We start from the raw sequence: 27,972 nt of genomic DNA on the forward strand, positions 1-27,972 counted from the left end.
CCCGGTGCGAGAAGAAAAAACAAATGTTTAATTCAAGTAGTAATTTTTTGAGTACAGTATTACTGATGACACTGTTACTCTTTAACAACGTGTAGTTATATTTTCAAATAAAAATATACGATAATTTGGATCCAAAAATAGTGTGGCATTTTAAGCAAACACCATTCAACACCCACATGTCAGCTTTCGGGAAAGACTATGGAATGGTTCCAAATTCGAACCCTTAAGACTTGGCTCCCTTTAGGGTTCGGATTTGCACACCTACATCCATCCCGAACCCTATAAGGTGCCACGTAGTTAGATTTGCTCGTAGGGTGAAAATAAGAACCCTAATAGAACCCTAATTTCTCTGTGTGTGGAACGGACGAAATCAAATTCTTGGTGAAACATAGACCTATCTCCAGCAACAAGATCTTAATTTTACACCATAACCTTGCGTAAGCATCAAGGCGTCTGTAGATAGTAAACAAGTCGTTACAAGGAATTTGACAAATTGAGACCGGTTCTGTAATGCATAAATAATCTTAAATGCAATGTAAAGACTTTATGCATGCTTTGTTCACAAAGCTGCCCTTAACAACAAGATTACCGGAGACTTGCCCAATCTGTAGCAACATCTTAGTGAATTCCCAGTGGCGGATCCAGAGGAGGGTGCACTGGGCGCTCGCCCCCTCTTTTTTTTTTGGTTATAACAAAAGAAATAAAAGGAAAAATGTGGGGGGGGGGGGCGTGCGCCTAATCTTATTTGGTAAAGGCGCCTCCCCTTTACAGAATTCTTGGATCCGCCCCTGATTCCTGCCTATAATGAAACGGAGCTGGTGAATGAAATGACTAGGCTGTAAAAGAAATATCTACGAATAATTGCAGAAACAGTCTATTCAAGGTAATGATTTGTAGCAGAATATTGTACCGCATATAGCCCGACCAGACGCCGTGCCGTTTTTACAGCGATTGGGCTGTGTATCGTTATACCGCATATAAACCAATTCGGTTTGGGCACTATTATTTCTTAGGGCCTATAGTCATTTCTTTTTTCTAACGGGGGAGGGGGGGGGGGGCTTCATGTATGCACTGACATAGTAACGCAACTGGCTCATTGTTTAACCCATTGAAAGTGCTTTTGTTCTTCATGTGGAAGCCACCCAGGCATATGGTGCAATTTGATGCATGTTTTTGCGTGTTTTATCGACGTGAAACAGTCCCACTTGTTCATGGTAGCAGTTTATTTTGATGTAGATTATTATTGAACAATTTGCCTATAAAATGGAATAATTCAAATACACATCTTGTATTAATTCTTTTCACTGAATATCATGAACGCGACTGAACCCGAGCGAGCGGAGCGAGTGAGGGGGGAGGGGAGGGTGTGGGAGGGGGGTGTCCCCCCTCCCACGGTGAGAACTTTTTGCATTTTGATGTTGCAAATGGTGCAATTTGATGCATGTTTTTGAGCGTTTTATCGACGTGAAACAGTCCCACTTGTTTAAGGTAGCAATATATTTTAGTGTAGATTATTATTGAACAATTTGCGTATGAAATGGTATAATTTAGATGCACTTCTTGTATTAATTTTCTTCACTGAATATCATGAACGCGACTGAACCCGGACGAGAGGAGCGAGCGAGGGGGTAGGGGAGGGTGTAGGAGGGGGGTGTCCCCCCTCCCACGGTGAGAACTTTTTGCATTTTGATGTTGCAAATGGTGCAATTTGATGCATGTTTTTGCGCGTTTTATCGACGTGAAACAGTCCCACTTGTTTAAGGTAGCAATATATTTTAGTGTAGATTATTATTGAACAATTTGCGTATGAAATGGTGTAATTTAGATACACTTCTTGTATTAATTCTCTTCACTGAATATCATGAACGCGACTGAACCCGGACGAGAGGAGCGAGCGAGGGGGTAGGGGAGGGTGTAGGAGGGGGGTGTCCCCCCTCCCACGGTGAGAACTTTTTGCATTTTGATGTTGCAAATGGTGCAATTTGATGCATGTTTTTGAGTGTTTTAACGAGTTGAAACAGTCCCACTTGTTTAAGGTTGCAGTATATTTTAGTGTAGATTATTATTGAACAATTTGCCTATAAAATGGTATAATCTAAATACACTAGTCTTCTTGTATTAATTCTTACACTGAATATCATGAACGCTGTCTGTTCAGCAATCAAACAGAAAAAGCATGCACACATAGGGTGTATAGATAGGGGCATATCCCCTCCCACACGAAGGTGATTTTGCGTTTTCAGACCTGAAATTCAGCGATCTGGTGCAAATTTTTGGTGCAATACTTTTTCATCGAAGTGTTAAAATCACAGAATTTAGCTCTTATTCCGAATGTGCACCATTTGTGCGTATGTATAAAGTCTAGTGAGGTAGAGCTTAGGGGAAGGGGGATTCCCCCTCCCGCTCGCGGAGCTTTTGCGTTTTTAGAATTGAAATAAAGCGATCTGGGTATAGCCACACTCTACTTCTTTGCATGGCTGGGGGGGGGGGGGGGGGCGAGCAGGGAGAAGGCGTGGGCGAGTGTTATCTCCACCCTTCCCTTCCGATGGAGCTTTTATCTTTTTAAGGTTGAAATTGAGATATCTCGTATACGCATATTTGATGGAATCAACATTTGGGAAATCCCCCCCCCAAAAAAAAAAAAAAAAACTGATGGGGGGGGGGGCTGAGGGAGGAAAGGGTCGATTTAAAGGGGAAATTCCCCTTAAGATACATGAGGGAACCTTCAGTTTTCGGAATATAAGTGATAAGTCTTGTGCACTCAGAATTATTCAGAATTTTTTGTAAATCTAAAAAGTGTACTTAGCTAGGGAAAGAGGCACAGAGGGGGAGGGTTTGGGAGGGGGATACCCCCTCCCAAGCACGAGAGATTTTGCATATTTTGAATTGAAATTCAACGATCTGGTGCACACTTTGAGTGAAATATTCAAAAAAAAATATCTTATTTGATGAAAGGTTGCAAAGGAGACCCGCTTCATGTGCATGCATACAGTATACACGCATTTTTTTTTCCGCCTCCCAAATCCCCGGTCCAAATCTTAAGGGGGGGGGGGGGGGGGAGGGGCGACCGCCCCATCGCCCCCCCCCCCCCCCCCCCCCGGCTACGCCAGTGCACCCAGATTATGGCCACCACAAGATACAGTTAGTGCATGCTTTGAAGTCGGATTCATCTCCAACGACAAGCGATCGTTCTCTTCCATTAAGGTCTCTTACCTGGTACGCTGCAGACTCGGTCGCCAGATGGAAATAGGCGGCTGGTCCTCTTTCTCGGACAAGAAGACGACTCGCGGACACTGTAAGGTATGAGCTTTGGGATGAGTTGCACATGCTGACCATTCAACAACCTCACTGGACATCGCCTCACCATGGGAATGGTGTAATTGAGATTGTAGCCATCACGACCATGATGACACTTTGTAGTGGCTGGAGAGTGAGCGAGAGAAGGCGAGAGTGAGCTCAAGATGATTTTAGGTGGATACATACGAAACTTATAAATTCATAGCATTTATAATGTACTGTACACGCATTATGTAAATGTGTGTGTGTATGTGTTGTACTAGTTACGTTATTATATGTAATAAATATATATATATATATATATATATATATATATATATATATATACTGACATCAAAGGACTTAACCACAACATGGCGGGGCGGTGCAAGGACAGTAAATCTATTGACAGCAAATCTTGCACATATAGACGTGGCTGGTGTTGGGTAGGACCCCTTTGATCATCAAGCTTTCGGGCGAAGTGCCCTTCTTCAGGATCTACACAGTCAATGACAACAACGTATAAGCAAAATCAACCTAGGTGTAAAATCATACTAAACTTAAGTAACCTTATATATTATACAATTCAAAATATACTCAACATGAAACATATCTCAATTCAGCGCATTTTACAACAAAAAACAAACCAACATACTGTTACTAAATACAATCTCAAAACAAAACTTACTGTGTTGGTGCTGAGTGTGGTCTTGTAATGTTGTTTGTGTGAAAGTTATGGTCGGGTGTATCTTATGTGTTTGTGTATATGGGGGGGGGGGCGTTTCTGTACTGAGGCTCGTTCTCATCAATCAATCATAAACTACCAATACTCAATCTTTTTTTCACCATCCAACAATATAAAAAACCTTCCAAATTACAATTACAATTTCTACATACTAATACCCTTCTTCTAATACAAACGAACATACACATCCGCATATACATAAGCAATTCATACACATAAATCTATTTATCCAAATACTTACATACCTATACGCCCACATTACTTTAACAACAATTCAACCTTCCCAAAAATACATATACCATTATTACAATACCTATTACTACCTACATTTACATCAATCACTACTTACAATAATTCTAACTAACTATAGATAATATTTTAACCATCTCAAACAATAACATATTTTTTATACACTAACATTCAATTAATCTCTTCTCATCTATCTCTATAACACACCTTCATACATCTGTTCAATACTTCCCAATTTTTCAAATAATCAGCTACAAAACATAATATATACATACTTACATTTATTTCTACAATTATTCGTACATATCAATTCCTGACAATCAGTTGTGGAGAAATGAGGTGACATTAAGATTTCATGTTAATTCCGTTTGGGTGGAGGGTCTTTTTATTTGTCAATCCAAAAGGATTCTCGGCGTAGTGTTGTCGTGTGTGATTTGCCCTCGATAGCTTCGATGGCTGTAAGTTGTAGGTTGGATAATGAGTGTGAGGGTAGGCTGAAATGTTTGGTGTATAGAGTGTTTTGTGATGTGGGTTGTGGTAGTTACGTATTTCTGATAGTGTGTTGTTGATTCTTGTGTACAGTGTTGTTTCTGTTTTCCCGACGTACTGATGACAGAGCGAGCATGTTAGGCGGTATATGACGCATGTGGATTTGCATGATGTATGAAGGTGTGTCATAATAGAGATAGATGAGAAGAGATTACTTGAATGTTAGTGTATAAAAAATATGTCATTGTTTGAGATGGTTAGAATATTATTTAGTTAGATAGAATTGTAAGTAGTGATTGATGTAAATGTAGGTAGTAATAGGTAATGTAATAATGGTATATGTATTTTTGGGAAGGTTGAATTGTTGTTAAAGTATTGTGGGCGTAGGTATGTACGTATTTGGATGAATACATTTATGTGTATGAATTACTTATGTATATGCGGATGTGTATGTTCGTATGTATTATAAGAAGTGTATTAGTATGTAGAAATTGTAATTGTAATTTGGAAGTTTTTTTATATTGTTGGATGGTGAAAAACAAATTGAGTATTGGTAGTTTATGATTGATTAAATGAGAACGAGCCTCAGTACAGAAACGCCCCCCCCCCATATACACAAACACATATAAGATACACCCGACCATAACTTTCACACAAACAACATTACAAGACCACACTCAGCACCAACACAGTAAGTTTTGTTTTGAAATTGTATTTAGGCCTAGTAACAGTATGTTGGTTTGTTTTTTTGTTGTAAAATGTGCTGAATTGAGGTATGTTTCATGTTAAGTATATTTTGAAATGTATAATATATAAGGTTAGTTAAGTTTAGTATGATTTTACACCTAGGTTGATTTTGCTTATACGTTGTTGTCATTGACTGTGTAGATCCTGAAGAAGGGCACTTCGCCCGAAAGCTTGATGATCAAAGGGGTCCTACCCAACACCAGCCACGTCTATATGTGCAAGATTTGCTGTCAATATATATATATATATATATATATATATATATATATATATATATATATATATATATAACGTGAAGCGGGCTTGGCCTCGTACGTTGTGGGTACTGCATTATCACTCACACACATCCCTCTGACACCACACCACACACAGCAACCATATCCCAACGCCTTAAAAGCCCTTGAAAAAGGCTGGTTACACAGTCGAAAGCTTGGGAAATAAAGGCTATACTGAACATTACTGCAACGTCTGCGAGTCATTCTTCCCTTACAGACATATATATAAAATTATATACATATATATATATATATATATATATATATATATATATATAGATATAGATATATATAATTATATCTATATATTTGTCTATCATGACCATCCATTTTTATTATTTTTTTTTTTTGGTCTATCTCTATGACCTATCATGTTGATTTCCGTGCTTAGTCTGTGTGCTTTGAATAATTTGCTTTTTGTCATTTTCAGATTTCTGGCGATTTCCCGTCTTCAACCATTTACCACTTTACCTGGATGACCGATATTACCAATGACGACGCCCAGCAAGTTAAAGACTTGTAGAGGGTCATTCAAAAGGGGACAAATGGCGCTATTTAGACGCTATGATTCATCATTATCATAGTCATTATCAGCATTATTCTCCGTCCAGGGTCAATGTCCTTTGTGTTGCAAAGTTAGATATCATTGGGCACGCCCTTGATGGCTTCCAAGACAGGCACTTGGCATGCAATTTAGTGTGTATTACTAATCAAAGACGGGCATTGCTAATTACCCACGCCGATGAAAATCGGCAGGGGGTTATGTAAAGGGTTCCGTATGTTTGTTTGTTTGTTTGTTTGTTTGTTTTTTGTTTTGTTTTTTTGTTTGTTTGTTTGTTTGTTTGTATGTTTGTTTGTTTGTTTGTTTGTTTGTGTACAAGATAACAAGAGAACGGGTAAACGGATTTGCACGAAATGTTCAGGGAATGTTTGGATAATGACAGGAAAGAATCGATTAGATTTTGGTGATAATCGGTTGACCCTTGCAAATTCTGTGTGACCTTGAAGTTTTGACCCCATGGTATAGTGACCATTCCGAAAATTTCCCGTTTCTCACTTTGCGATTTTCCGCTACCATACCAAAACATAAACTCCCCAACGATCCGACTTCGCTGCTCAAATGTTCGTAAGAATTCCGAAATTTACGTTTAGGCCTATTTGAGGGACTATGTCCTTCTAGATTTATGAAAGTTCGTTCTCCATCATCACAAACTGGCCCGTATTTTGATGATTTTTCAAATTAACATTGATTGTTTTTTTCGTTGGAGGAGCATTTTGCTCGGTCGCAGTCACACTGCACGATATGCGTGCTCAATGTTAATGCGTGTGCAAGGCCGCTGAAAATGCATCGCGCTCTACACTGTTGGTGCAAAATTGCACCGGGGACGTTGCGGCGCTCGTTGGTGGCCGAATACTGGTGCAGTAGACATTTGCATTCAACCCTTGCATTGAATAATTCCCGTAGACACTAATCATAGGGGTAATTGCCTAGGGGGTACGTAAATTTTGTTTTTCTTTTTTGCTTTTGTGGATACCATCAAAGATCGTACACTCATACGACCTTTGAAATTTGATGATTTTTCAAATTAACATTGATTGTTTTTTTCGTTGGAGGAGCATTTTGCTCGGTCGCAGTCACACTGCACGATATGCGTGCTCAATGTTAATGCGTGTGCAAGGCCGCTGAAAATGCATCGCGCTCTACACTGTTGGTGCAAAATTGCACCGGGGACGTTGCGGCGCTCGTTGGTGGCCGAATACTGGTGCAGTAGACATTTGCATTCAACCCTTGCATTGAATAATTCCCGTAGACACTAATCATAGGGGTAATTATTGCCTAGGGGGTACGTAAATTTTGTTTTTCTTTTTTGCTTTTGTGGTACCATCAAAGATCGTACACTCATACGACCTTTGAAATTTGATGATTTTTCAAATTAACATTGATTGTTTTTTTCGTTGGAGGAGCATTTTGCTCGGTCGCAGTCACACTGCACGATATGCGTGCTCAATGTCAATGCGTGTGCAAGGCCGCTGAAAATGCATCGCGCTCTACACTGTTGGTGCAAAATTGCACCGGCGACGTTGCGGCGCTCGTTGGTGGCCGAATACTGGTGCAGTAGACATTTGCATTCAACCCTTGCATTGAATAATTCCCGTACACACTAATCATAGGGGTAATTGCCTAGGGGGTACGTAAATTTTGTTTTTCTTTTTTGCTTTTGTGGATACCATCAAAGATCGTACACTCATACGACCTTTGATATCATCACACTCTCGGCTTGCTATAATCAAAATATCCCGCAAGAAAACGGCGTATTTCTCGATTTTTAGCGCCTTTTCCGCGACCCGTCGCGTAGACAATACTCTTAAAACTGGACTTAATTCGCGCGCGCTTGGAAAAGTTCCGATTCTGCACTTTTGACGGTGGAATTTGGGATTTTCGATGGATTTTTGGAGGAGACTTAAGGACTTTCCTGTACGTGAATGAGTGTTAATACCGTATGTGTAATGATGTGATTTGCGTGTGATGTGACTGTAGAACCAAAGATCGTACACTTCAGTGTACGATCTTTGGTAGAACTCACTGTCTGGTGATAAAGCACACTGGCAATTAAGTGGCCGAATTCTGGTAGATGACCGAATGCACATTATGTTTACCCCGACTTTGTACTTAGGCGTGGGTCTGCCGCCTTTGACGGCCCCTCTCTAGTTTGTCTGTTTCTTCGTTTGTTTCAAGTTACTTCTCCGCCTTCATTTCGGAAAATTTAGTGATAACAACAGTACAATGTGATATAATTAATGACGACGATGATCAGGTCATAAACAAGCGAGCAATATAATACAGTATATGTAGATAAAAACTTGTTCTATATAGGCATATAGGGTAAGTACAGTTTGATTAAAGCAGACGGTGAGACCATCAACAGAAATAGTGCTTGAGGCAATAGTATCCCCCAAAATAATCCTATTAAATTTGTAGAATAAAGTATCTATACTTGCTACGGTATATAATGTGTGTGTGCTTGTGTGTGTTTCTTTTTCCTTTTTTGTCTGGAATAAAAAGAGGGAAAATTTCCTCCTTTTTTTACCGAAAAATTATCTAAATTGCGGTAACATAGATATAAAGAGCGCATTGTACAGTGAAGAAGGTTTTTTTTTTGGGGGGGGGTGTAATTCAGCTTGCTAACTGTTATCTACTCATTTTGAGACATTGAAAGATATAATCATTATCATAATGATTCTTCCACGCTAAATCTGAATCTATTACTGCACCTACAGGAATTTGGTTGAATCTTTCCCAGTCAGGGTATAAAACACGGCCAGCAATCAGAACACCATCGCGGGCAATATTTGGCGCACAGGCAGTCGAGAAATACATGAAAGTTATGTTATTTACATTTGACGACAGCATATTACATTTTAACCAGGAAAAAGATACACACTTCATTCTTGCCCTCTAACTCACCTGCCCTCATTGAGTCACCTCTTGTTAGGAGCACATGCGCAGTCACTCCGGTCATCACGTACCAACAAAACCCCGGCAACACACGTGCCTGTAGAAGTCCGAATGAAATCACTGAGAGAATAAGTTTTTGATGATGAGACACTAAAAAAGAAAAAAAAAAAACATTCTTCAAGACGTACGCTGAATCATGAAGTACCATACCAGTAAAACCAAGTGTACGAAGAGCACAGTAAAACAGGACTTACAAAATGTGCGAGAAGTCGCTTACACTGAAAAGTAAGGATCTTGGATATTGCAGGGCAAACTATTCCAAAAGGTGCGTGGAAGCAAAACTATAACATATTTCTGATCAAGAGAAGATTAGTTGTAGGTAAAATGAATGATTTTTGTCAGTAATCAAGGTCCTATATTGTATAAGGAATCTACATGGTCAAAACCTCCAAAAAAGCAGAAGTCGTGAACCCATTCCAAAACTTTGAACACGAAGCAGAGTTTCAATAGCACACAATTATTTGTCAATGGGCATCATAGGCCTTGTCACGATGTGACTGAGAGTGCGAGTGTGGAATGTGTGAGATTCCTTTGTTCAGGCAAGCCATCAGGTGGGAAATGGGGACAGCAGGCGTAAACAGCATAGAAATTTAGAATCGGGCAAGCCAGGTGGAGAGAAGTGGTTAGGGAGAAAGGACAGTGTGGAAGAAAGAGGGAGGCTCAGTGGAGTCAGGGTAGAATGGCTAATGTAGAAAGGGAGAGTTGGTAGGAGAGAATAGGTAGTTAGTTAGGGGGAGATAGTTGGGATAGATAGGTTTAAAGCCAAGAGGGGGAATTAGTTGGAAAGAAAAGGGACAGGTAATAAAAAGGGGAAAGCTAGTTGGAACCAGTTTAAGCACAGTAGAGGGTGGAGTTATATTAGAGGCGACAAGGAAAGTAAATTTGGAGGGAAAAATCAGTTGGATCTGAACATCTGTCAGAGCAAGACATGCTCTTCTAACTCACTGGTGATAGGGGTAGAGAGGTAGCTGATCGGCCTACAACGCAGCGCTGCATTTCAGGCAGGAGAGTCATGGCACAGCAGCCCCACGCATTAGGGCAAGGTACGCGCAAGACATGCTGCAGGCACTGACAACAGCTGAAGTCTCCTCCTCACCATTGTTTGAGGGTCTGAACACCAAATCAGACGTAAGTAGTTTTGTAGCTGTATTAAGTTTGTTTTTGTAATATTCTGAGTTTGTCATTATTGTTATTTTTTTTATATAGAGATTCATATTATGTTTGCTGGTTCACTATAATAATATGTGGATTAAGAATGTTAGAGTAAAGATTGTGCTATATATCAGATTGGATATGTTGTATAAGAGTGCAATAGGATTTGTTGTAGTTTGGCAGGAAGACAGGCCAAGTCAGCAGGTGAATGTTTCAGGTGGAATGGTGAAATTTACAGCGATAGCTGTGGATACAATGTATTTTGGTTTTCTATGGTTGTATCAGGAAAATACAATCCAGGTTTTGTTGTTCATAACTAAAGTGAATGAAGTTAGAAGCTTGTTAAGTGATAAGTTAGAATGTAGTTTTGGTTGCTGAAGGATTTAAAGGTTAGTTATAATGAGAAAGGGATATATGTTAAGAGAATACAGTTTAGCTGGTTTTTGATTGAGATAGTTTATATGAGAGGATCTGTCATGTTTATATGTTAAGTGAGTTATGAGTATGTACATGGCGATGGTTTGTTTCTGTAGTATGTATATATAGGTCTGTTGTCATGGTGGAAGTATACAGGAGCATTATTGGTTAAGTATAAGGAAGAATTGAACTGTGGTTCATGATTGAGATTACCCTGTGAATATATAATGTTATGAGAGGTGGTTATAATATCCCCATATAGATCGACACCGACGAGCTGGGCTCGACGTCATCGCTAATACGCTCGACGGCATAGCAAATACGCTCGACGGAATCATCACTACATCGACGGAATCATCGTTATCTCGACGGAAGCATCGTTATCTCGACGGCATAGCAAATACGCTCGGCGGAATCACCGTCAGGTAACTCAACGGCATCATATTGACGGCATCACCATTAGCTCAACGGCATCTCGGTTAGCGTGAGGGCAATTCCCGCTACTCTGACAGAATTCCCGTTCCTTGGTAGTCCTCCGGTGCAAGCGGTAGCATCTCGGTCGACACGACGACAATTCCCGCCAGCCGGACGACATCCTCGACATCGCGATTATCCAGGCAACTTCTGCATTACCGCACAGACTAGTTCACACCCCCCCCCCCCATTCCCGTCGGACAGTATACATTGAAACCACACGTGCGCACAGTAAAGTATTGAACCACAGGTATTTTATTCAACCCGGGTCTAGGATGTGTTTATAAGATTAGTCGAGGATGTGTTTACATGAGGAAAGGATTTATTAGCATATTATATTATCTCATTGGATTGCTCCTGAACGTTTTTATAATTTCTTAGGTGCAAATACGAACGCAGTTGTAATAGGTTTTTTTGTGGGAAAGTATTGTAAAAATATATTTTTTTGTTCATTAAGTTTTGTTGGAAAAATAAATAGCATAAGAGTTGCATTTTTTGTTCAGTAAACTCACGAAGTGTTGAAGTGTATTAATTACAGTGTATCTCATAGCAGAACCAGACTTATCGTCAGTCGTAGATAATATAATACAGATCTTAGAGCTGACAGGCCTATTATTCCAGAATTTACCAAAAAGAGGGTGTCTGAATGGGTCATATTATTATAAGTTTTCTCATTCCTGCTCACGCCAGTATAAAACTAAATGGATTATAATTATGATATTAATATTTGGATGTCATAAGAAAATAATTATGCATGCAGGAGTCTTTGGGCAAGTACATCATTTTCAACGTATTTGGACCTCTCGCAGTGTTCATAATACACGTATATCATACAAAATAATGCACGACCTTAAACGAGGTAGCGGTTTGCTATGCATGATATAACTACATTGCTGCTAATTGTGATGCGTGAGACTAGAAAAAATAGGATTCACTAAGAATAAATTTTCCAACTATACAGCTTCCAAGGACTTCGCGTTGTCGATCCATATCTAATCAAAAAAAGTATGATAGAAACTTTTAATGAACAATTATAATTGACGAAAAGTGGAAATGAGGGACATGCATGGTGTTATAGCTATTTCCATTACGTTGATTGATTCCTTTCCCCCACCAATTGCACACTCTGAATCATCAAAAGAGAGAACCATATTATAAAAGAGAACATGTTAAAGGTATAGCGCAGACATATTCGGCAACACAGTTTTAGGGTTTTGATAATGATGGGAGAAATAAATGAAAGAGTTTCATCGCAAAATTGTCTGAGCGCCGTTTTCAAACATAATGTAAGTCTATCATCAGACAGAGCCTCCCCCCCAAAAAACAAACAAACAAACAAACAAACAAACAAGGAACAACACAAAAACAAACTTTCTAGTGATACCTCACTTGAAACATTACAAAGAATATTCTTGAGGATATTTTCCCAGTACTTTCGTTTTTTTTTTAACATCATTAATTGCAAATATTTCAAGTCAACAAAAATGGAGTTAGCACGTTTTGAGATAAAACTCTCCATCACAGTGCCATAGGTCTGTAACTTGCTTAATCCTTTTATTTTTTTATTTGTTACATTGATATGGAGTGTACTCAGATATTTCCATTACATTAATTGTCTGCCTTCCCCACTGTATTCACGCCCTGCTTTACTAGAACAGAACACAATTTATCAAAGAACGTCTTAAAGGCCACGCAGAATATGTTGGGGTCATCCCACTACACCGACACCCACAAGTCATACGACCCACGAGTTCGAAGTTGGAAAAAAAAACAGGTCCATGAGTCACACAGCCCACAAGTTCGACACTTATAGGCAAATAAAGTCCATGTGTCCCACACCAGGCAAACAAGGCCAACGAGTTCGACAGTGAGCAAAAACGGCCCACGAAACCGGTATTACGTCACGAGCCTTAATGTGCCTATATTGTGGGCCTTTTGGTTTATAGTAACCTCGTCTACAGCCACTATGTCTATTTTCCAATTGGTCTACTGGCATATCGTCTATTACCGATTAGTCTAATACCCATTTGGTCTACAACTCGTTTTGTCCAGTACCCATATTGTCTAATAGTCACTATGCCCACTACCCGTATTGTCTAATACCCAACTCGTCTAAGGAGCATTTCGTCTACAAAACAATTGATCTAATAGCCAAATTGTCTACACTCACAATGTCTATTTGCCATGTCGTCTAATATTTATTTTGTCTACTACTAGTTAGTCTACTCCCACCTCGTCTACAAGTCATTTAGTCTACATTCACTTTGTCTAGTTATCATATCGTCCAACCCTTAGTTTGTCCATACCCAATATGGTCTATACCCATCTGGTCTACTCCCAACTCGTCTACTCCTAATTGGTCTACTCCCAATTGGTCTACTCCCAATTGGTCTACTCCCAATTGGTCTACTCCCAACTGGTCTACTCCCAATTGGTCTACTCCCAACTGGTCTACTACCAACTGGTCTACTACCAACTGGTCTACTACCAACTGGTCTACTCCTAATTGGTCTACTCCTAACTCGTCTACTCCCCACTCGTCTACTCCCAATTGGTCTACTCCCAATTGGTCTACTCCCAACTGGTCTACTCCCAACTGGTCTACTCCCAATTGGTCTATACTCGTCTATACCCAATTGGTGTACTCCCAACTGATATAGTTTTACTCTCAACAATTTACCCAAACTGATCATTTCCATCTGGTCATGCTAATAATGAATATACCACTTTGTCTAGTGTCCCGTCCGTCTCACTGTCATGAACTATTCATATTAAACCCTGCCCTTGATTAGCACAAAATCAATATTAGACTATATAGTTGTTACGATGTGGGCTTGTAGTTGGATGGATTGACACGGGATGCTCGCGTATACTAGTACTGTGTTCCGTTTGTGTGAGACAGACTAATCAATGGTGAGACATGACTACTAGTATCCAGTCTACATTCTGTCCGTAAAATAACAAAATAATGATAAACTAGCTCAGTTACAATCCTCCATCACAAACGAATTGTCAGTCATACGAAACAGAATTACATTTCGACCGACCACCCAGTCCACCCGTACCTCCGTGCGCATGCATGCAGCAATCTTGGCGGGATCCCGAATGAGGAATTATCGAGTAATTTGATTTTCATTGCGTTTGGTACACTAGTGACGGTACTAACGATCCGCGCGATGTGGGCGTGTAGTTGGATGGATGACACGGGATGCTCGCGTATATACTGTGTTCCGTTTGTGTGTGTGTGTGTGTGTGTGTGTGTTTACGTTTACATGTATGTAGTGCTGGGATGTGGTTACTGAGAGAGATGCAGTAGGTTGTTGTCCAGTGGCGGGGTGACCTCTTTGTTTCGGTAACCTTCGAGAGAGTGTGGCCATAAGACGCAATGTTCAGATCATTCTACTGATTCACAAAATTAGCAATTTACCAATATCCTTTAGCGAAAGACTGTTATCACACGATGGCAAGGTGCGGTATTTGAATGCTGATTTGTGATTGCTTGATTGTAATTACTAGCAGACATACTCGTAGACGTATGGTGGTATGTGCATATAACCGATATTAAATGTACATTTAGAATTTGACATGAATAAATGAATGTCATGGAAATTTCGTATTGTTTTTAGTTGTTGTTCTCGTGAATGTTGACTATAATTTGAAATAACAGGTCTTTTGTGTGTGTGTGTGTGTGTGTGTGTGTGTGTGTGTTTGTGCTGAGTTATACATGAAGTATATGAAGTGTGTATGGTTTGAATGGAGTTTTGGAAATCTGCTTTGTAAGGAAGAGGATTGACACAAAATGGAGAGAAACTGAACTGTTGTGTGATGTAACATTTGATTTATTTTTGAATAAATAACAACTTTAAACGTAAACATGAAAAGTCCCAATTATTGGGTAAATGGATGCAAAGTTATGGGCCATAATAGAAACTTGCTCAAAAAACTTAACGTTGACCTAAAAAAGGATATTGACCCCTTGCGGTGACCTTGAACCTTGTGTTGACCATTGTATACCTCAAAATATTAAGTCTGTATTACCAATCTTCCATCCAAGTTTGATTGAAATTGGAGCACTTAATGGCACCTAGAAATTCAAGATTTGAACGCGTAACAGACAGACGGACAGACGGACAGACGGACGGACGGACAGAGTCTCGGACAGAACGACCCCATAGCAGTGATCCCTTATACCTCAGTCACACTTGGGTCAAACCCACTATCTCGGCGCAATTGCGTGAAATATGTGTCGCCCGTGTTTTTGCTTTTGGACATTGAATGATCACGCTAGGATGTTTTATTTATTATACAAGGTTCACTCTTGAAGATAAAATCAATATCAATGACCTTCTGCCAAAAAGTGAGAAATCAGGAAAGGCATCCGATGTGGTAATGAAATACCACGTGTCGCCGGTCAAATATTTTCTAAATTTCCGTATCATGCCAAAATTTAGAGAAGAGCCACTGCCCCAAAACTTAATTAATGTAAACATACATGATCCCTTCATTATATAACAGTCAAAGTTTTTTATATAAATGTTTTGTTTTCAAGAAGGGATGAAATGAAATGTGTCACCAATTGTATACATGTATAGTGAAACTTACGTTACCATATTTTAGATCAAGATTTAATTTCTTTCCATCGTCGCAAATATGTTTGTTTTCCTTCATTTGGCCCATCGAACATTTCGTTAAGACAGCTAGCCATGCACTTCCATTCATAAGTTAGAAGTATCTTACCAAAACAAAATAAATACATTCCATAGAAACGTAGATTTAAGAGATGTAACTTACGTTACTATTTTAGGGCAATATGGACAGACCTATGTTGCTGATATGTATCTCATCAGTTAGCAGTTGGTGAGAGGTAAGTCAGATGGTCAACAAAATCAAACTATCAAAGAACGATTTTTGTTCAGCAGCTATTTATTACCGCATCGTGTAACTTACGTGTTGAAACATACGTTACCATGAATGTAGGCCTTGTCTTTTTTTTTTAGTTAAAAGAGTAATTTTCTTAATAAATAATGAAGTGACCCATCTACGGTAATATCCACAGACAGCTTGCAATGCATTTGTACAAGTGTCGGAGCGTATTTGGTCTACTTTCCCATTTCCCAGCATTAGAAGCCGACAAGTAAGTATCTAAGTTATATGAAAATTGTATGGCTTTTACTAGACTAAAAAATCTAGTGTATTGTAGGTTCAAGAACTAGTCAGAGCTTCTTTAGAAAAGCTAGACAATAAAGCAATAGTTTCGATCACCATTCAATTGATTGCATGTGCCTTGAAAACTACTTCTAATAGCATTATTTAATGCAACGTATGTTTCAAAATAATGTAGTAACGTATGTTTCCAAATATATGTTGTTCCATAGACTGATGATACAAGGCAATTTAACTTTGATGATATCAAATTTATGTTCACAATGAACCAATACTAGAGTTTATTTCATTATTAGCAGTGGAATTTTAAGAATAAAAGTTGTATAAAATGAGTCCAACTACTATCAATTTAAGTAACATTTACTGATTCATTCAAGTTTTTGTTCATGAAATATTTATCAAATCAAACTAGGTCTTTCTACGGTATATGTTTCATTATAATCATACCAATCTTATGCTAAAACTCACCAATGTTCTAAGCAATATGATCATTTCTTAATTTGAGAAATTAAAGTTGATAACGTAGTTACAAATGATAGGTTTCAGGATTCAGTTCTGAGTTTGTGGGTTTTTTTTTCTAAATATATGAGGTATATACCTCAATACTGGTTGTTCAGTCCCTTATACGTTCGTTTTATAGTTGACACTTTAAGACTTTGAATGTTAGTTACATTTGTCTGATATTGAAGTAACATATTTTCAGGCGGTTGCCAATGTTCGGACAAAAATCTGCAGAATCATTATACTGCTAAAGTTCCCAAAGTTCGAAAAAAGCAGTGTTGAATATTAAAATTGTGAGTTCTCAATTCGCGCATTCGTTTTATAGTTCATCCACACGACGATTTAAATGTTAGTTGTGATATAGGATAAAAAACTTTTTCAGATTGAACTAACAATATATACGTTACCCTTTTCTGTAGTAACCTTACATCACACACTATACAGGCATAACAACTTTACCAAAACGTGTGGATTCGCGGAATATATTAATGAACGGAGGTAGGAAACCACAGCAATGCTGTGATTAACCAGGCAATGGTCAAGGACTGCGTAATTATGAGAAACTAACAAAAAGGACAAAGAAAAAGAAGAAGAAGTGCTGAAGAATACGAACAAGACAGAACATAGACATGGACAAAGAACAAAACACATGAGAGGGGGTAATGAAAAAGTACAAAAAGATAACGCCTATACACACACAAACAAAACGAGGGTCAATAGAAAACTCGTACAAGAAAAAGGTACCAGCCGAGGGTTAATTATGGCTGATGAGATTTATAAGGTGCTATAAGGAATTATTTTAATTTTGCTTTGACGGATGGGAGGCTAAGAGAATCAGTTATGGTTTTATCAAGGGGATTCCAGAAACTTGGGCCAGTATACACAAAAGTATTTTGAGCAAAAAAATGATATTTCTAATACGATACCAGAGTTACCTATACCCTTAAGCTACAATAAGTATTAGTTGAATTGAAGGATCAGATACTCCTAGAGGGATGTTTGGTAAAAATCTCAATCCATGAGTTTTCAGTGGATGGGTGTGTGGGGGGGGGGGGGCTGGCAATGGGTATCAGTTTAGAAAGAAACTAGAAATGTCGCTATGGCGACTGGTATGCCTCCGCCATAATGCACGATTCTCCTAATAGGTCTATAGTACATGTGGACAATGTGTGATTACATTTTCACAAAATTGGTAAAATATTAAAATGACATGTTTGTCACAAATGCATCGAATGTTTACCTTCCTTGACCTATGTTTAATTGGATGAATAGGAGAGCATGTACTTTAACTTCGACTTTGACCCTTTCATAAGTTTACGCACTTGAGTAATTTTCAAGGTATGGAGAAAAAGTGCAATTTCTGTATTGAACAGTAAATTGTTATCATATTCATCTGGCCTTTGATTCATAAGAGACTCACTGTCAGGCAGAAGATACATAAATATGTACTAAGTTTAAAGATTACTTGAGCCGATTCCGAGATATGGAAAAAGTAGTAAGTTCAGCACTTTCACTTGATCTTTGACCTTTTGACCTTTGACCTTCTTGGCAAAAAAAAAATCCCAGAGAATCTCTAGTGGGTAATATACATGCATACATTAAGTTTAAAAAAAAAATAATCCTGCTGGCATTGCATAAATATAAGAAAAATAGTAAAATTTCGAAGTATTGCCCTTGACCTCTGACCCCTGACCTTTGACCCCATAAACCCCAAATTCCCTAGCTAACTACTGACAGTCAGTACATGCATGTATACTTTGTTCCATAAAGATACTTTGAACAATTTCCAAGATACAGAGAAAAAAGTGAAATTTTAACATTTTACTTGACCTTTTGACCTTTGACCTTTTGACCTCATGACCCCAAACTTTCACCAAAGAATCTTAATTGGGTAATACCTGTCCACAAAATTCATTACGGACGGACGGAAGGACGGACGGAAGGACGGACGGAAGGACGGACAACCCGAAAACATAATGCCTCCGGCACCACTTCGTGGCGGAGGCATAAAAAAAAATCGTAACAAAACGAATTTGCAAAGGGTCGATTTTAGTCCATGCCCTGGATGCGAACACGCCCCTTTTGATCATCGCCTCATACATATCATTTTGTGACTTGAGGAAAAGTGTGCATTTCAAAGCATCAAACCCATATGAAATCCGCATAAAAATCGACAAAACATGCAACATTTTGGGGTTATTTTACGCGGCACGCTCTGTGTACCTAAACATACCTAGACGGGCGGTCACGAATGTAAAAGACAACAGAATATATTTTGGGCCCAGAGGACCTTATAGATGTGTATATCCCGTTCACTCCAGGCAAGGAAATGATATATCCCGCGCTGCTCAATGGATTTTTGTATATTGAATATAGAGTTTAAGAACTATCACCTGCACGAATTTGTTTTTACAAATATGAAGAACTTGAGTCACAGAACTCCAATCTTTAAAAATCATATTGTTGTAAGTTTATTAAGAATAGATAAAGTATGTAAATACACACATAATAAAAAGGTGGAGAAAATATTTCAGCTTCCTAAATCAGAAGAAAAATGGAAATCCAGATTGGGGAAATATTTCTTTGATCCCATTTCAATCAACACTTAATCAAAGACTTAGACAATTTCAGTGTAGAATTTTGAATAGAATAATAATTGGTGTAAATAAGCTTCTTTTTTATTATCCCGGACCGACGTTTGCAGTCTTTGTTCAGGTGCCAAAGAGACAATTTTACATCTTTTCTGGGATTGCCCAATCACCAATAGATTTATTTCTGAAATTACTACAACTATAGTTTTCTTTGGGACAAAAGATGAGAGCATGAACAATTTCCAATCACGTATTTATTGATGCTGAATATTTTATTTTCCTTCTAAAGAAAAAAGTAACTACTTAAGCCTCCCCTCCTTGCGTGCATGCAGTGCTGCAGCAAATCGGGAATACTGAAGAGCACATTACAGAAAAAGAAAAAAAAATCCATTTCTATTTAAAAAATTGGCTTTTCTGTAGGGTAAATCAAGTTATTTTATACGTTCACAAAATCATCGTGTTTCAGATACCGTAATAATGTAATTTCATTTTTTATTATTGTCACTTTTATACCTGGATTGCATGCCTTTGACTGAATAATTATTTTTTGAAAAAAAAAATTGTTTGTTGAAAATATATTACAGAAGACAGTATTCCGTTCTTCTGGACATGAAAACAATCTTTTCTCTGAACGCTCGCTTGCTTCACTGGCAATTTGAGAAGAAGATAGAGAGTAAATATATTTCTACATAACCATGCAAACTTGTTATGATGCTCATTGGGAGGTTGTCAAAATGCTTAATATTTCATCTAAGAAATATTGCGAATGAAAATCTACATTCTCAGGCGCTTGCTCACTTCCCTCTATGCTGACAGTGAATAGAAAATGTTCACAACAACTTGTTGTCGAAATAGTTCAGTTGTCAATTTCCAAGTGTTATTTCCATACCTTTTCCCAACATGTGTAGACGCCCTCGCATTCTATGCTGAATGGGGAAGGAACCATGAGTGATAGCAATCATTATTGTTATCATGCCTTCGATCCTAAATATGGAAATTTATAGAGAAGAACACATCATCCTTTTATACAAGCCACTTTTCTGACTTGTTTTCAGAATGCACAGCTCAATTTTTACACTTTTTCCTTAGAAGCTATGTACACACATTATGTGGGTTTGTGTTTGCGTGTGTATGCGCGCACGTTCGACTGCATGATTTGTTTTCGTATAATGTCGCGTTTCCATCATCTCTGCCCCCCCCCCCCCCTCCCTTATAAAATGACCTTCCTCATTTCACGCCGCTGGTGTGGAGTGTTGGAAGGAAATGTACCATGTACAGGGGCTGAAGTTTCCCGTTGTAATGTGTCTATATAGCTCCGTAGTTGTACTCTGCCATAGATAATTAATATCGCATCATTATCCTTATCATGCCCTGCATAGTGGGCTTTCGTGTTTTACACAAATTGCCTAATTAAACTGATTTATACTTTTGCGTCTGCCCCACTAGTCTGTTTCTTCGTTGCACCCGCATTAAAGCATCTGATTATTTTAATTGTGTGATTGTAATGTGCATGAGTGTTGTTTCTATTTCGCAGCAGAGTAAACGTATAATAATATACCTGTAGAACCTACTTAACATGGTGTTTTCGTCATTCATTTTGGCAAAAAGTTCCTACAGTGGGAGGGGAACACCGGACAGTTGGGAGTAGACTAGTTGGCAGTATAGACGAGTTGGCAGTAGACGAGTTGGCAGTAAATGGGTTGGCAGTAGACCAGTTGGGTGTAGACCAGTTGGGTGTAGACCAATTGGGAGTAGACGAGTTGGGAGTAGACCAGTTGGGTGTAGACTAGTTGGCAGTAGACAAGTTGGGTGTAGACCAGTTGGGTGTAGACTAGTTGGGAGTAGACCAGTTGGGAGTAGACCAGTTGGCAGTAGACGAGTTGGGAGTAGACCAATTGGGAGTAGACAAATTGGGAGTAGACCAATTGGGTGTAGACCAGTTGGGATTAGACCAATTGGGTGTAGACCAGTTGGGATTAGACCAATCGGGAGTAGACCAGTTGGCAGTAGACTAGTTGGCAGTAGACTAACTGGTTATTAGACTAATTGACTATTAGACAATGAGTTGTAGACCAATTGGCTATTAGACAAAATGAGCTGTAGACTATTCTATTCATAGACCTTATGATTACTAGACGAAATGGTCAATAGACATAATGGGTGTTAGACGAAATGTGACTTAGACAAATTGGACATTAGATAAAATGGCTAGTAGACGAAATGACAATTAGACTAATTGGCATATAGACAAAATGGTTGGTAGACGAGTTGGTAGTAGACGAAGTGAGTTTAGACGAGATGGCATTAGACTAGGTGGACAGTGGACAGGGTGGGTGTAGACGAGGTGCCAATTTACCGACCTTTTTGCTTAAAGGGATCGTACAGTTCTGGTTGAGACCTAATTTCAGGTTTCTAACATTTTTAGGTGAGATAATGAGAAATCTCTTATGAAATATGAAAGAGCATGTAATTCTATGAGGAATTCAATGTTTATTTGATAAAAATTGGTTTTGAAATGGCCAAGATATAAAAAAAAAAAGCGTTTCTAATAAAGTGTGGGACCCATACTTTGTAACGATCGCTTTGTTTTACTTTGTTTTTGGATGTTTCAGCCATTCCAAACCCGATTTTCATCAAATAAACTTTGCATTCCTCTTAAAATGGTATGCTCTGTGCTATATCATAAGTGTTTTCCTGGTATCTCGCAAAAATTTAAAAGCCCAATTCTCATCTCCACCAATACTGTACTATCCCTTTAACGTCGAATTCTTTGGCCGTATTTGCCCAGTGTCGGATTCATGGGCCTTATTTACTTAGTGTAGAATTCATGGGCTATATGACTCGTAGGCTGTAAGATTCGTGGTTGTCGAACTCGTGACGCGCACTCGATATTTTCAGCAACAAAGTTTTAGGATCTTGATAGTGATGGGATAACCAACTGCTATAGAAAAGATGAATTACCATGCTAAACACTATTTTTTGTTTCTTTTCCATTTTCATTGTTACATTCAGTATCAAGACTCTGAATGAAAGTTTGAAAAGAAAAAAAAACACACAAGCAAACATACATTTCAATATGAGAACTCAAAGAAGGGAAAAATCGAGAAATGAAGGCTGGAGGAAAATAGGACACTTCCTTAAAATTGTTAAAAAGTTTGGTTTTATTTATATGGTTAAGTTTTGGCTGTGTCCATGTGCTATCCTCTCTAATATTCAAAGGAAACCAAACTCCAAATTACATTTTTTCATGAAAAAAAAAGCTTACTGAAAGAGGTAATGAAGTTACTCTTTCATTATTCTGGACAAGTGAAAATAGTTCAGTCGCATGACTCTGAGGCCTATACTTTCCTGCCACCATCCATCTTTATACACCATACTCCATTAATACTGTAGCTTCCATTCAAGTTTCTCCCGTTTTCGTTTTCGGCAGGAATTGTGCTTGTCACATATTGATTTAGTGGCATCAATTAAGACTGTTAGTGATCATGCCAAGCTTTTGAAGGATTATCTGAATTCTATAGCTTGAGTACGGGGTAAGCATAAACATGCCCGTGGTATAAACCGTACAATCGCAGCGGGTCTCCCAACCCTACCACTGTGGGAGGCAGTCCCGGCGAGTTAAAGGCACTGTTTACCATTGGGAGTAGTGATTAAGAAAATGTTCAAGTTTTCACATTTGATGTGTATGTATGGTTCAGTTGTACAACGAAACATCCTACACTGCATATGTCTTTTCCTCCTGTGTCACTCCTTTCCTTTTTAGGCAATTTACCTATTTTTGTTAGTTCATATTCACTGAGTAGCACTGTCTCTAACGTGTCCGTATTGTGCATGCGTACCCTCTACAGGGCTATGCATGATCGCAAATTCACATATTCCTGAAAGGAGGCTAGTAACCGCTTGATTTGAACGATGCTTGTGTTTAAACATTCACTGCCAAAATTGCGCAGGGTTGATCAAAATTAAACATGGTCGCTATTAAGAAGTTATTTATTGATATAACACATAAGTGAAAATTAGAATTGTCTACCTTGCGCATTATTTTAGGTGATTATTTTAAACCGACACGTCTCACAGAGGAGGAACAAGCCCATTCACTTTGTACAGGAGCGAGACACGCACCGAACCGAGAGGCAACGCATGAATAATTCATGACTGTGCAAAATCCCGCTTTTCCGACATAATTCGCAATCTCGGAAAAACGGGACTGTCCGTCACTGATATTGGTTACTAGTATTGTTCATGAGGGGACTGCAAATTAAATTATAAGTCCTGCTTTTCAGCAGTTCCCTTAATTTCCGCAACAACTTTGTTTTGGTATAACTATAAAAGTCACGGTATATTATTGCATTTCAGTCCATAGTAGTTCCTTTATCACAACATTGCATTGATTTTGTACAACGATTTATACGTATCACTGTAAATGCATTTTGTTGGAAACGGAATGAATGAAATGATATTAACGCTATTTCCATTATGGACTCAGGACTCAAGAGACTGACGCTGTGTACATTATACTCACGGAGCAAGCCCTGTTATTGTGATGTCGGTCTATAGTGAACCTTTTTTACGTAGTGTTGAGCTGGTGAACCGTATACTGCAGCTCGTGGGCCTTTATCACTTCATGTAAAGATCATGGGCTTTGTTCACTTTCGTGTACAGCTCGTCGACTGTAAGACTCGTGGGCTGTACAACTCATGGGCTGTATAACTGGTGGGCTGTATGAATCGTGGGCTGTATGACTCTTAGACTGTATAGCTGGTGAGCTGTATGACTCGTGAGTTGTGTTATGACTCGTGGACTGCAATGTATGACTCGTGTCTGTCAAGCTCATGACGCGCACCCTAACTATCTGGCCTTTAATTTCGTTTGTTAATGATCACCAGTCTCATAACGAACAGCCTTGCAATGGAATAACTGCTGCCTTGTTGCGCCGCAAATGACATCCAATCATAATCTGTGTACTCCAAGAGTGTGCATTCATGTGCGGCGATGCAGTATCAATAAGTTATTATATGGATTATTCCCCTAACTTGTGAGCAATATAATTTTCCTATGGAATGGATATCTTGTGTATTTCGGGTTGCCATGGCAGAGTGAATCAATACCACGGAGCAGAAATGTTTTTATCATACCATGAATGTGAAGGTGGGGGGGGGGGGGGGGGGTGCCAGCGAAGAGAAAGAATATTATGTTCTATATAACATTCTTCGTTCACAACTCATTACCAAAGTGAAATGCGACTCCCGTGCTGAGGGGAGAGAGTTATAACCAAAAGCTCATAATATCATAATTATGATGTCACGCAACGCAACAAGTTAGACTGGTTGATGATGTTATTATCCCGAAAGTTTCCCACTGACTTGCACACAAATCTTCACAAAATTTCAATTCAATACAATGACAAAAAAAAGACAATAATTCTGTATTTCCAACCATATCATTGAAGAGTTTCAATGAGCTATGGTGACAAAGTAGGTCAAGGTAGGTCGTTGTAGTTGATGAGTGATAATTTGATAATAACATGCTGTTGTTTCTTCTCAAAATAATAAATAAATCCGCATAATCCTGGCATCATCTCATTTGCATTGCAATGATCAGCGAAAATATAACATTCTTCTTATTTCAAAGTTTGTGTCCGACGTTGATGCAGTATACTACATTCTCTTTCTTGTTATTTACGCTGTTTCTTGGGGCGGAGTTTTACACGGAGTGACCATACATGGACGTTTAGTTTTGAAAATCCACATTTTTTTTTTCAAAATGAATATTGAAATGAAGTGATATGCATGCCATATAATGCATGATTATATACAACTGCGACTAGTCTCACTGTTCGGTAAACCCTGTAAAATTTAGAAACCTATATAACTTCAAAACCTACCGATATTTTACACTATAACCTTACGTAATTACACACACCAACACAAATATCAAAATCATAAAACATTGTAGCTTGTTTACCTGAATGTATTTTGTTTTTTCTTCAAACTCCGACATTTTTTACCCATGTGACACTTTTATCACTGACATGTCTACTTTTGACAGTTTTACAGCGATCCACACTGTGGAGTATATTGTTAATCACATTACATCAAATATAAAGAATGATAAAACGAATAGAGACATTTTTTGTATTATATGTATTCAAACAAGAAGGAAACAAAAAGCAACACTGCGTCGAGCTCTCTCTCTCTTCGAGATTACAAAGGACGGAATCAGTACACAGAGTAAAAATGCGTAAATTTATAGATAACGAACTTACCATTCTGAAAATTTAATTTCGCTGAAATGTTAGAAGGACTCGCGATGGTCGCGATGGACAGAATCGTTGGCGAGGTTGAGGGAATCGACCTCACTATCCCCAGCAAATGGTGCTCCAAGAACTGTGCTGCATGCGTCAAACAAAGTTGCTCCAGCGCCACTGTGTTTAAAAATCTAAGGGCACTATACAATTATTGTTGGTTTGTCGCTTTGGGGGATAATTGAATATACCTGGGGAGTTGATGAGAGCTGTGCGGATACAGAATTCCGAATTTTGGTGGTCGCCGTCACGATCTGTGATTGGAGCGTGGTAAAGTTACTCGGACTTCGCTTCCACAAAACCTGACTAATAATATGTAATGTTGGCTGTAATTATAAAGACGCATCCCTTTCTTCGTCCTGAGTGTGCTCGTTTGATGCATCGGCGCGTGTGCGCGTACGTGTGTGGACACGTGTATAGTTTATAACTAATGTGCATGAAATGTGCGCAAGTAATATCTCTGGTAACCACCATCGAGCCAGCCAATTAGCAAGCTAAGTCATTGTGAACGATGTTCAAGATCAAAATGCCCCTAACGCTCCCCATCCCGGACCAGCGAAACTACAAAATAAAGTCACTCAGCCAATGTACACCATTAATTTTTTAATCTAATGGATACCACTCTTTGTCATAATGTACAGGCTGTATAGTAATTGCAAGAGGCGCAACCGGGTGAACCCGCCACGCAAGACAAGTCAAGCTGCCACAGAATTCTGATTTGTAAATTAAAGATTTTAGAATAAAAAGAACAAAATAATGGAGACACTATCAAGGTATACAGATATATGGGATACTAATCATCAGTATGTCGCGACCTAGCCAACTTGCCAGCGAGAGGTTTATTCGAGAATTGTCCGAATGTCTACTTTACGCCTTTAAAATACCGAGTTTTGGTTTAGGCCCACTACCGACGTTTGGTATAGCAATCATTCCGAACAGTCGGCAGAGAGCCGTCCGAAGAAGTTCATCCATCCACTTTCCGCTTTGCCTGTACCGCCAATGGAAGTATCGAACATACTATTATATCTATGTTTGTCCAAGTGACTATTATAAAGATAAGTGCCCCAAAATGCATGTGTGGATCGAGTAAATGTATTAGCAATATTAGTAGAACACACCGGGGAATTTTTTGGAAAATCGGGCAATCCGTTTAAGAGTCACAGGGGCGGATCCAGGAATTCTGTAAAGGAGAGGCGCCTTTAAAAAAAGGGGGGCGGGGGGGGGGGGGGGCACACGCATCCCCGGTATTCTTTCTTGTTATTTCTTTTGTTTTAAAAAGAGGGGGCGGGTGCCCGGTGAGCCCCCTCTGGATCAACCTCTGAGTTATTTTTTTTGGACGCTTTTTGTAGCCTTTATTCAGACAAATCAACATTGTTACATTGTAGTGACACAAAATACATGTATCTATATTACACTGTTTGACGGACAACAAAAAGGTTTTGTGGAAAATATAGATTAAACATTAATAAATTGTACACACTTGACATGATTCAGTCACCAGTCTGAATAAAGATTTTATCTAAAACAAATACAAGAAACATGAGAGGTGATGGAATTACAAAATCTTAAAAATGTACTCTATTCACCAGTTATAAACATCATGAGAACTGATATCTCTCTGGGTCTTAGTCAAGTGGAGATTCATAACCAGATAATATTTGATTAAGCTTTAATAATGACGATCAGAGAAAAAGAACCAGTATATGGAGCGGGCAAAGCAAAACACAGGATATTCAATTCATTTTAAATAGATTGACTGAGGTAAATACAAAAGATATGTCTTAACAGGATGCAATAATTAAACCCGGTATTTCATGAAGTATAATTTTCCCATTTCGCGTAATGTAATGACAATTTATCCTTTAAAGTTGCTTTTTCATATTCAGACTGTTTTGAGGTGGCGATTGCCCTAGATATTTCTTTACAGGTTGGAACTCTTCCACTCTTACAGTTACCATAAATCATAACGTTATGAGGGTTTCCAAGTCTCGTTGCCGCCATCTCTTGATGAGAAGACCACTAACAGTTTGTGACATCACTGCAGAACAACGACATAGAGAAAATGTGAAGAG

At 38.7% G+C, this 27,972-nt stretch overlaps 1 protein-coding gene across 1 annotated transcript in view; it reads right to left on the reverse strand.

The window, feature by feature from the left end:
• Positions 1-27,972, reverse strand: part of LOC139719684 (uncharacterized) — an 82,933-nt gene that overhangs the window by 16,162 nt on the left and 38,799 nt on the right. The window contains exons 5-6 of the mRNA XM_071631086.1: positions 9,248-9,335; positions 3,214-3,423 (exon numbers count right to left, since the gene is read on the reverse strand). Coding sequence (XP_071487187.1) covers positions 3,214-3,423; positions 9,248-9,335 — 298 coding nt within the window. The remainder of the gene's footprint in view (positions 1-3,213; positions 3,424-9,247; positions 9,336-27,972) is intronic.

This window comes from Diadema antillarum, unplaced genomic scaffold (assembly GCF_040938485.1).
Source record: "Diadema antillarum isolate AM-2024a unplaced genomic scaffold, OU_Dant_1.0 scf00000009, whole genome shotgun sequence".
NCBI lineage: Eukaryota > Metazoa > Echinodermata > Echinoidea > Diadematoida > Diadematidae > Diadema > Diadema antillarum.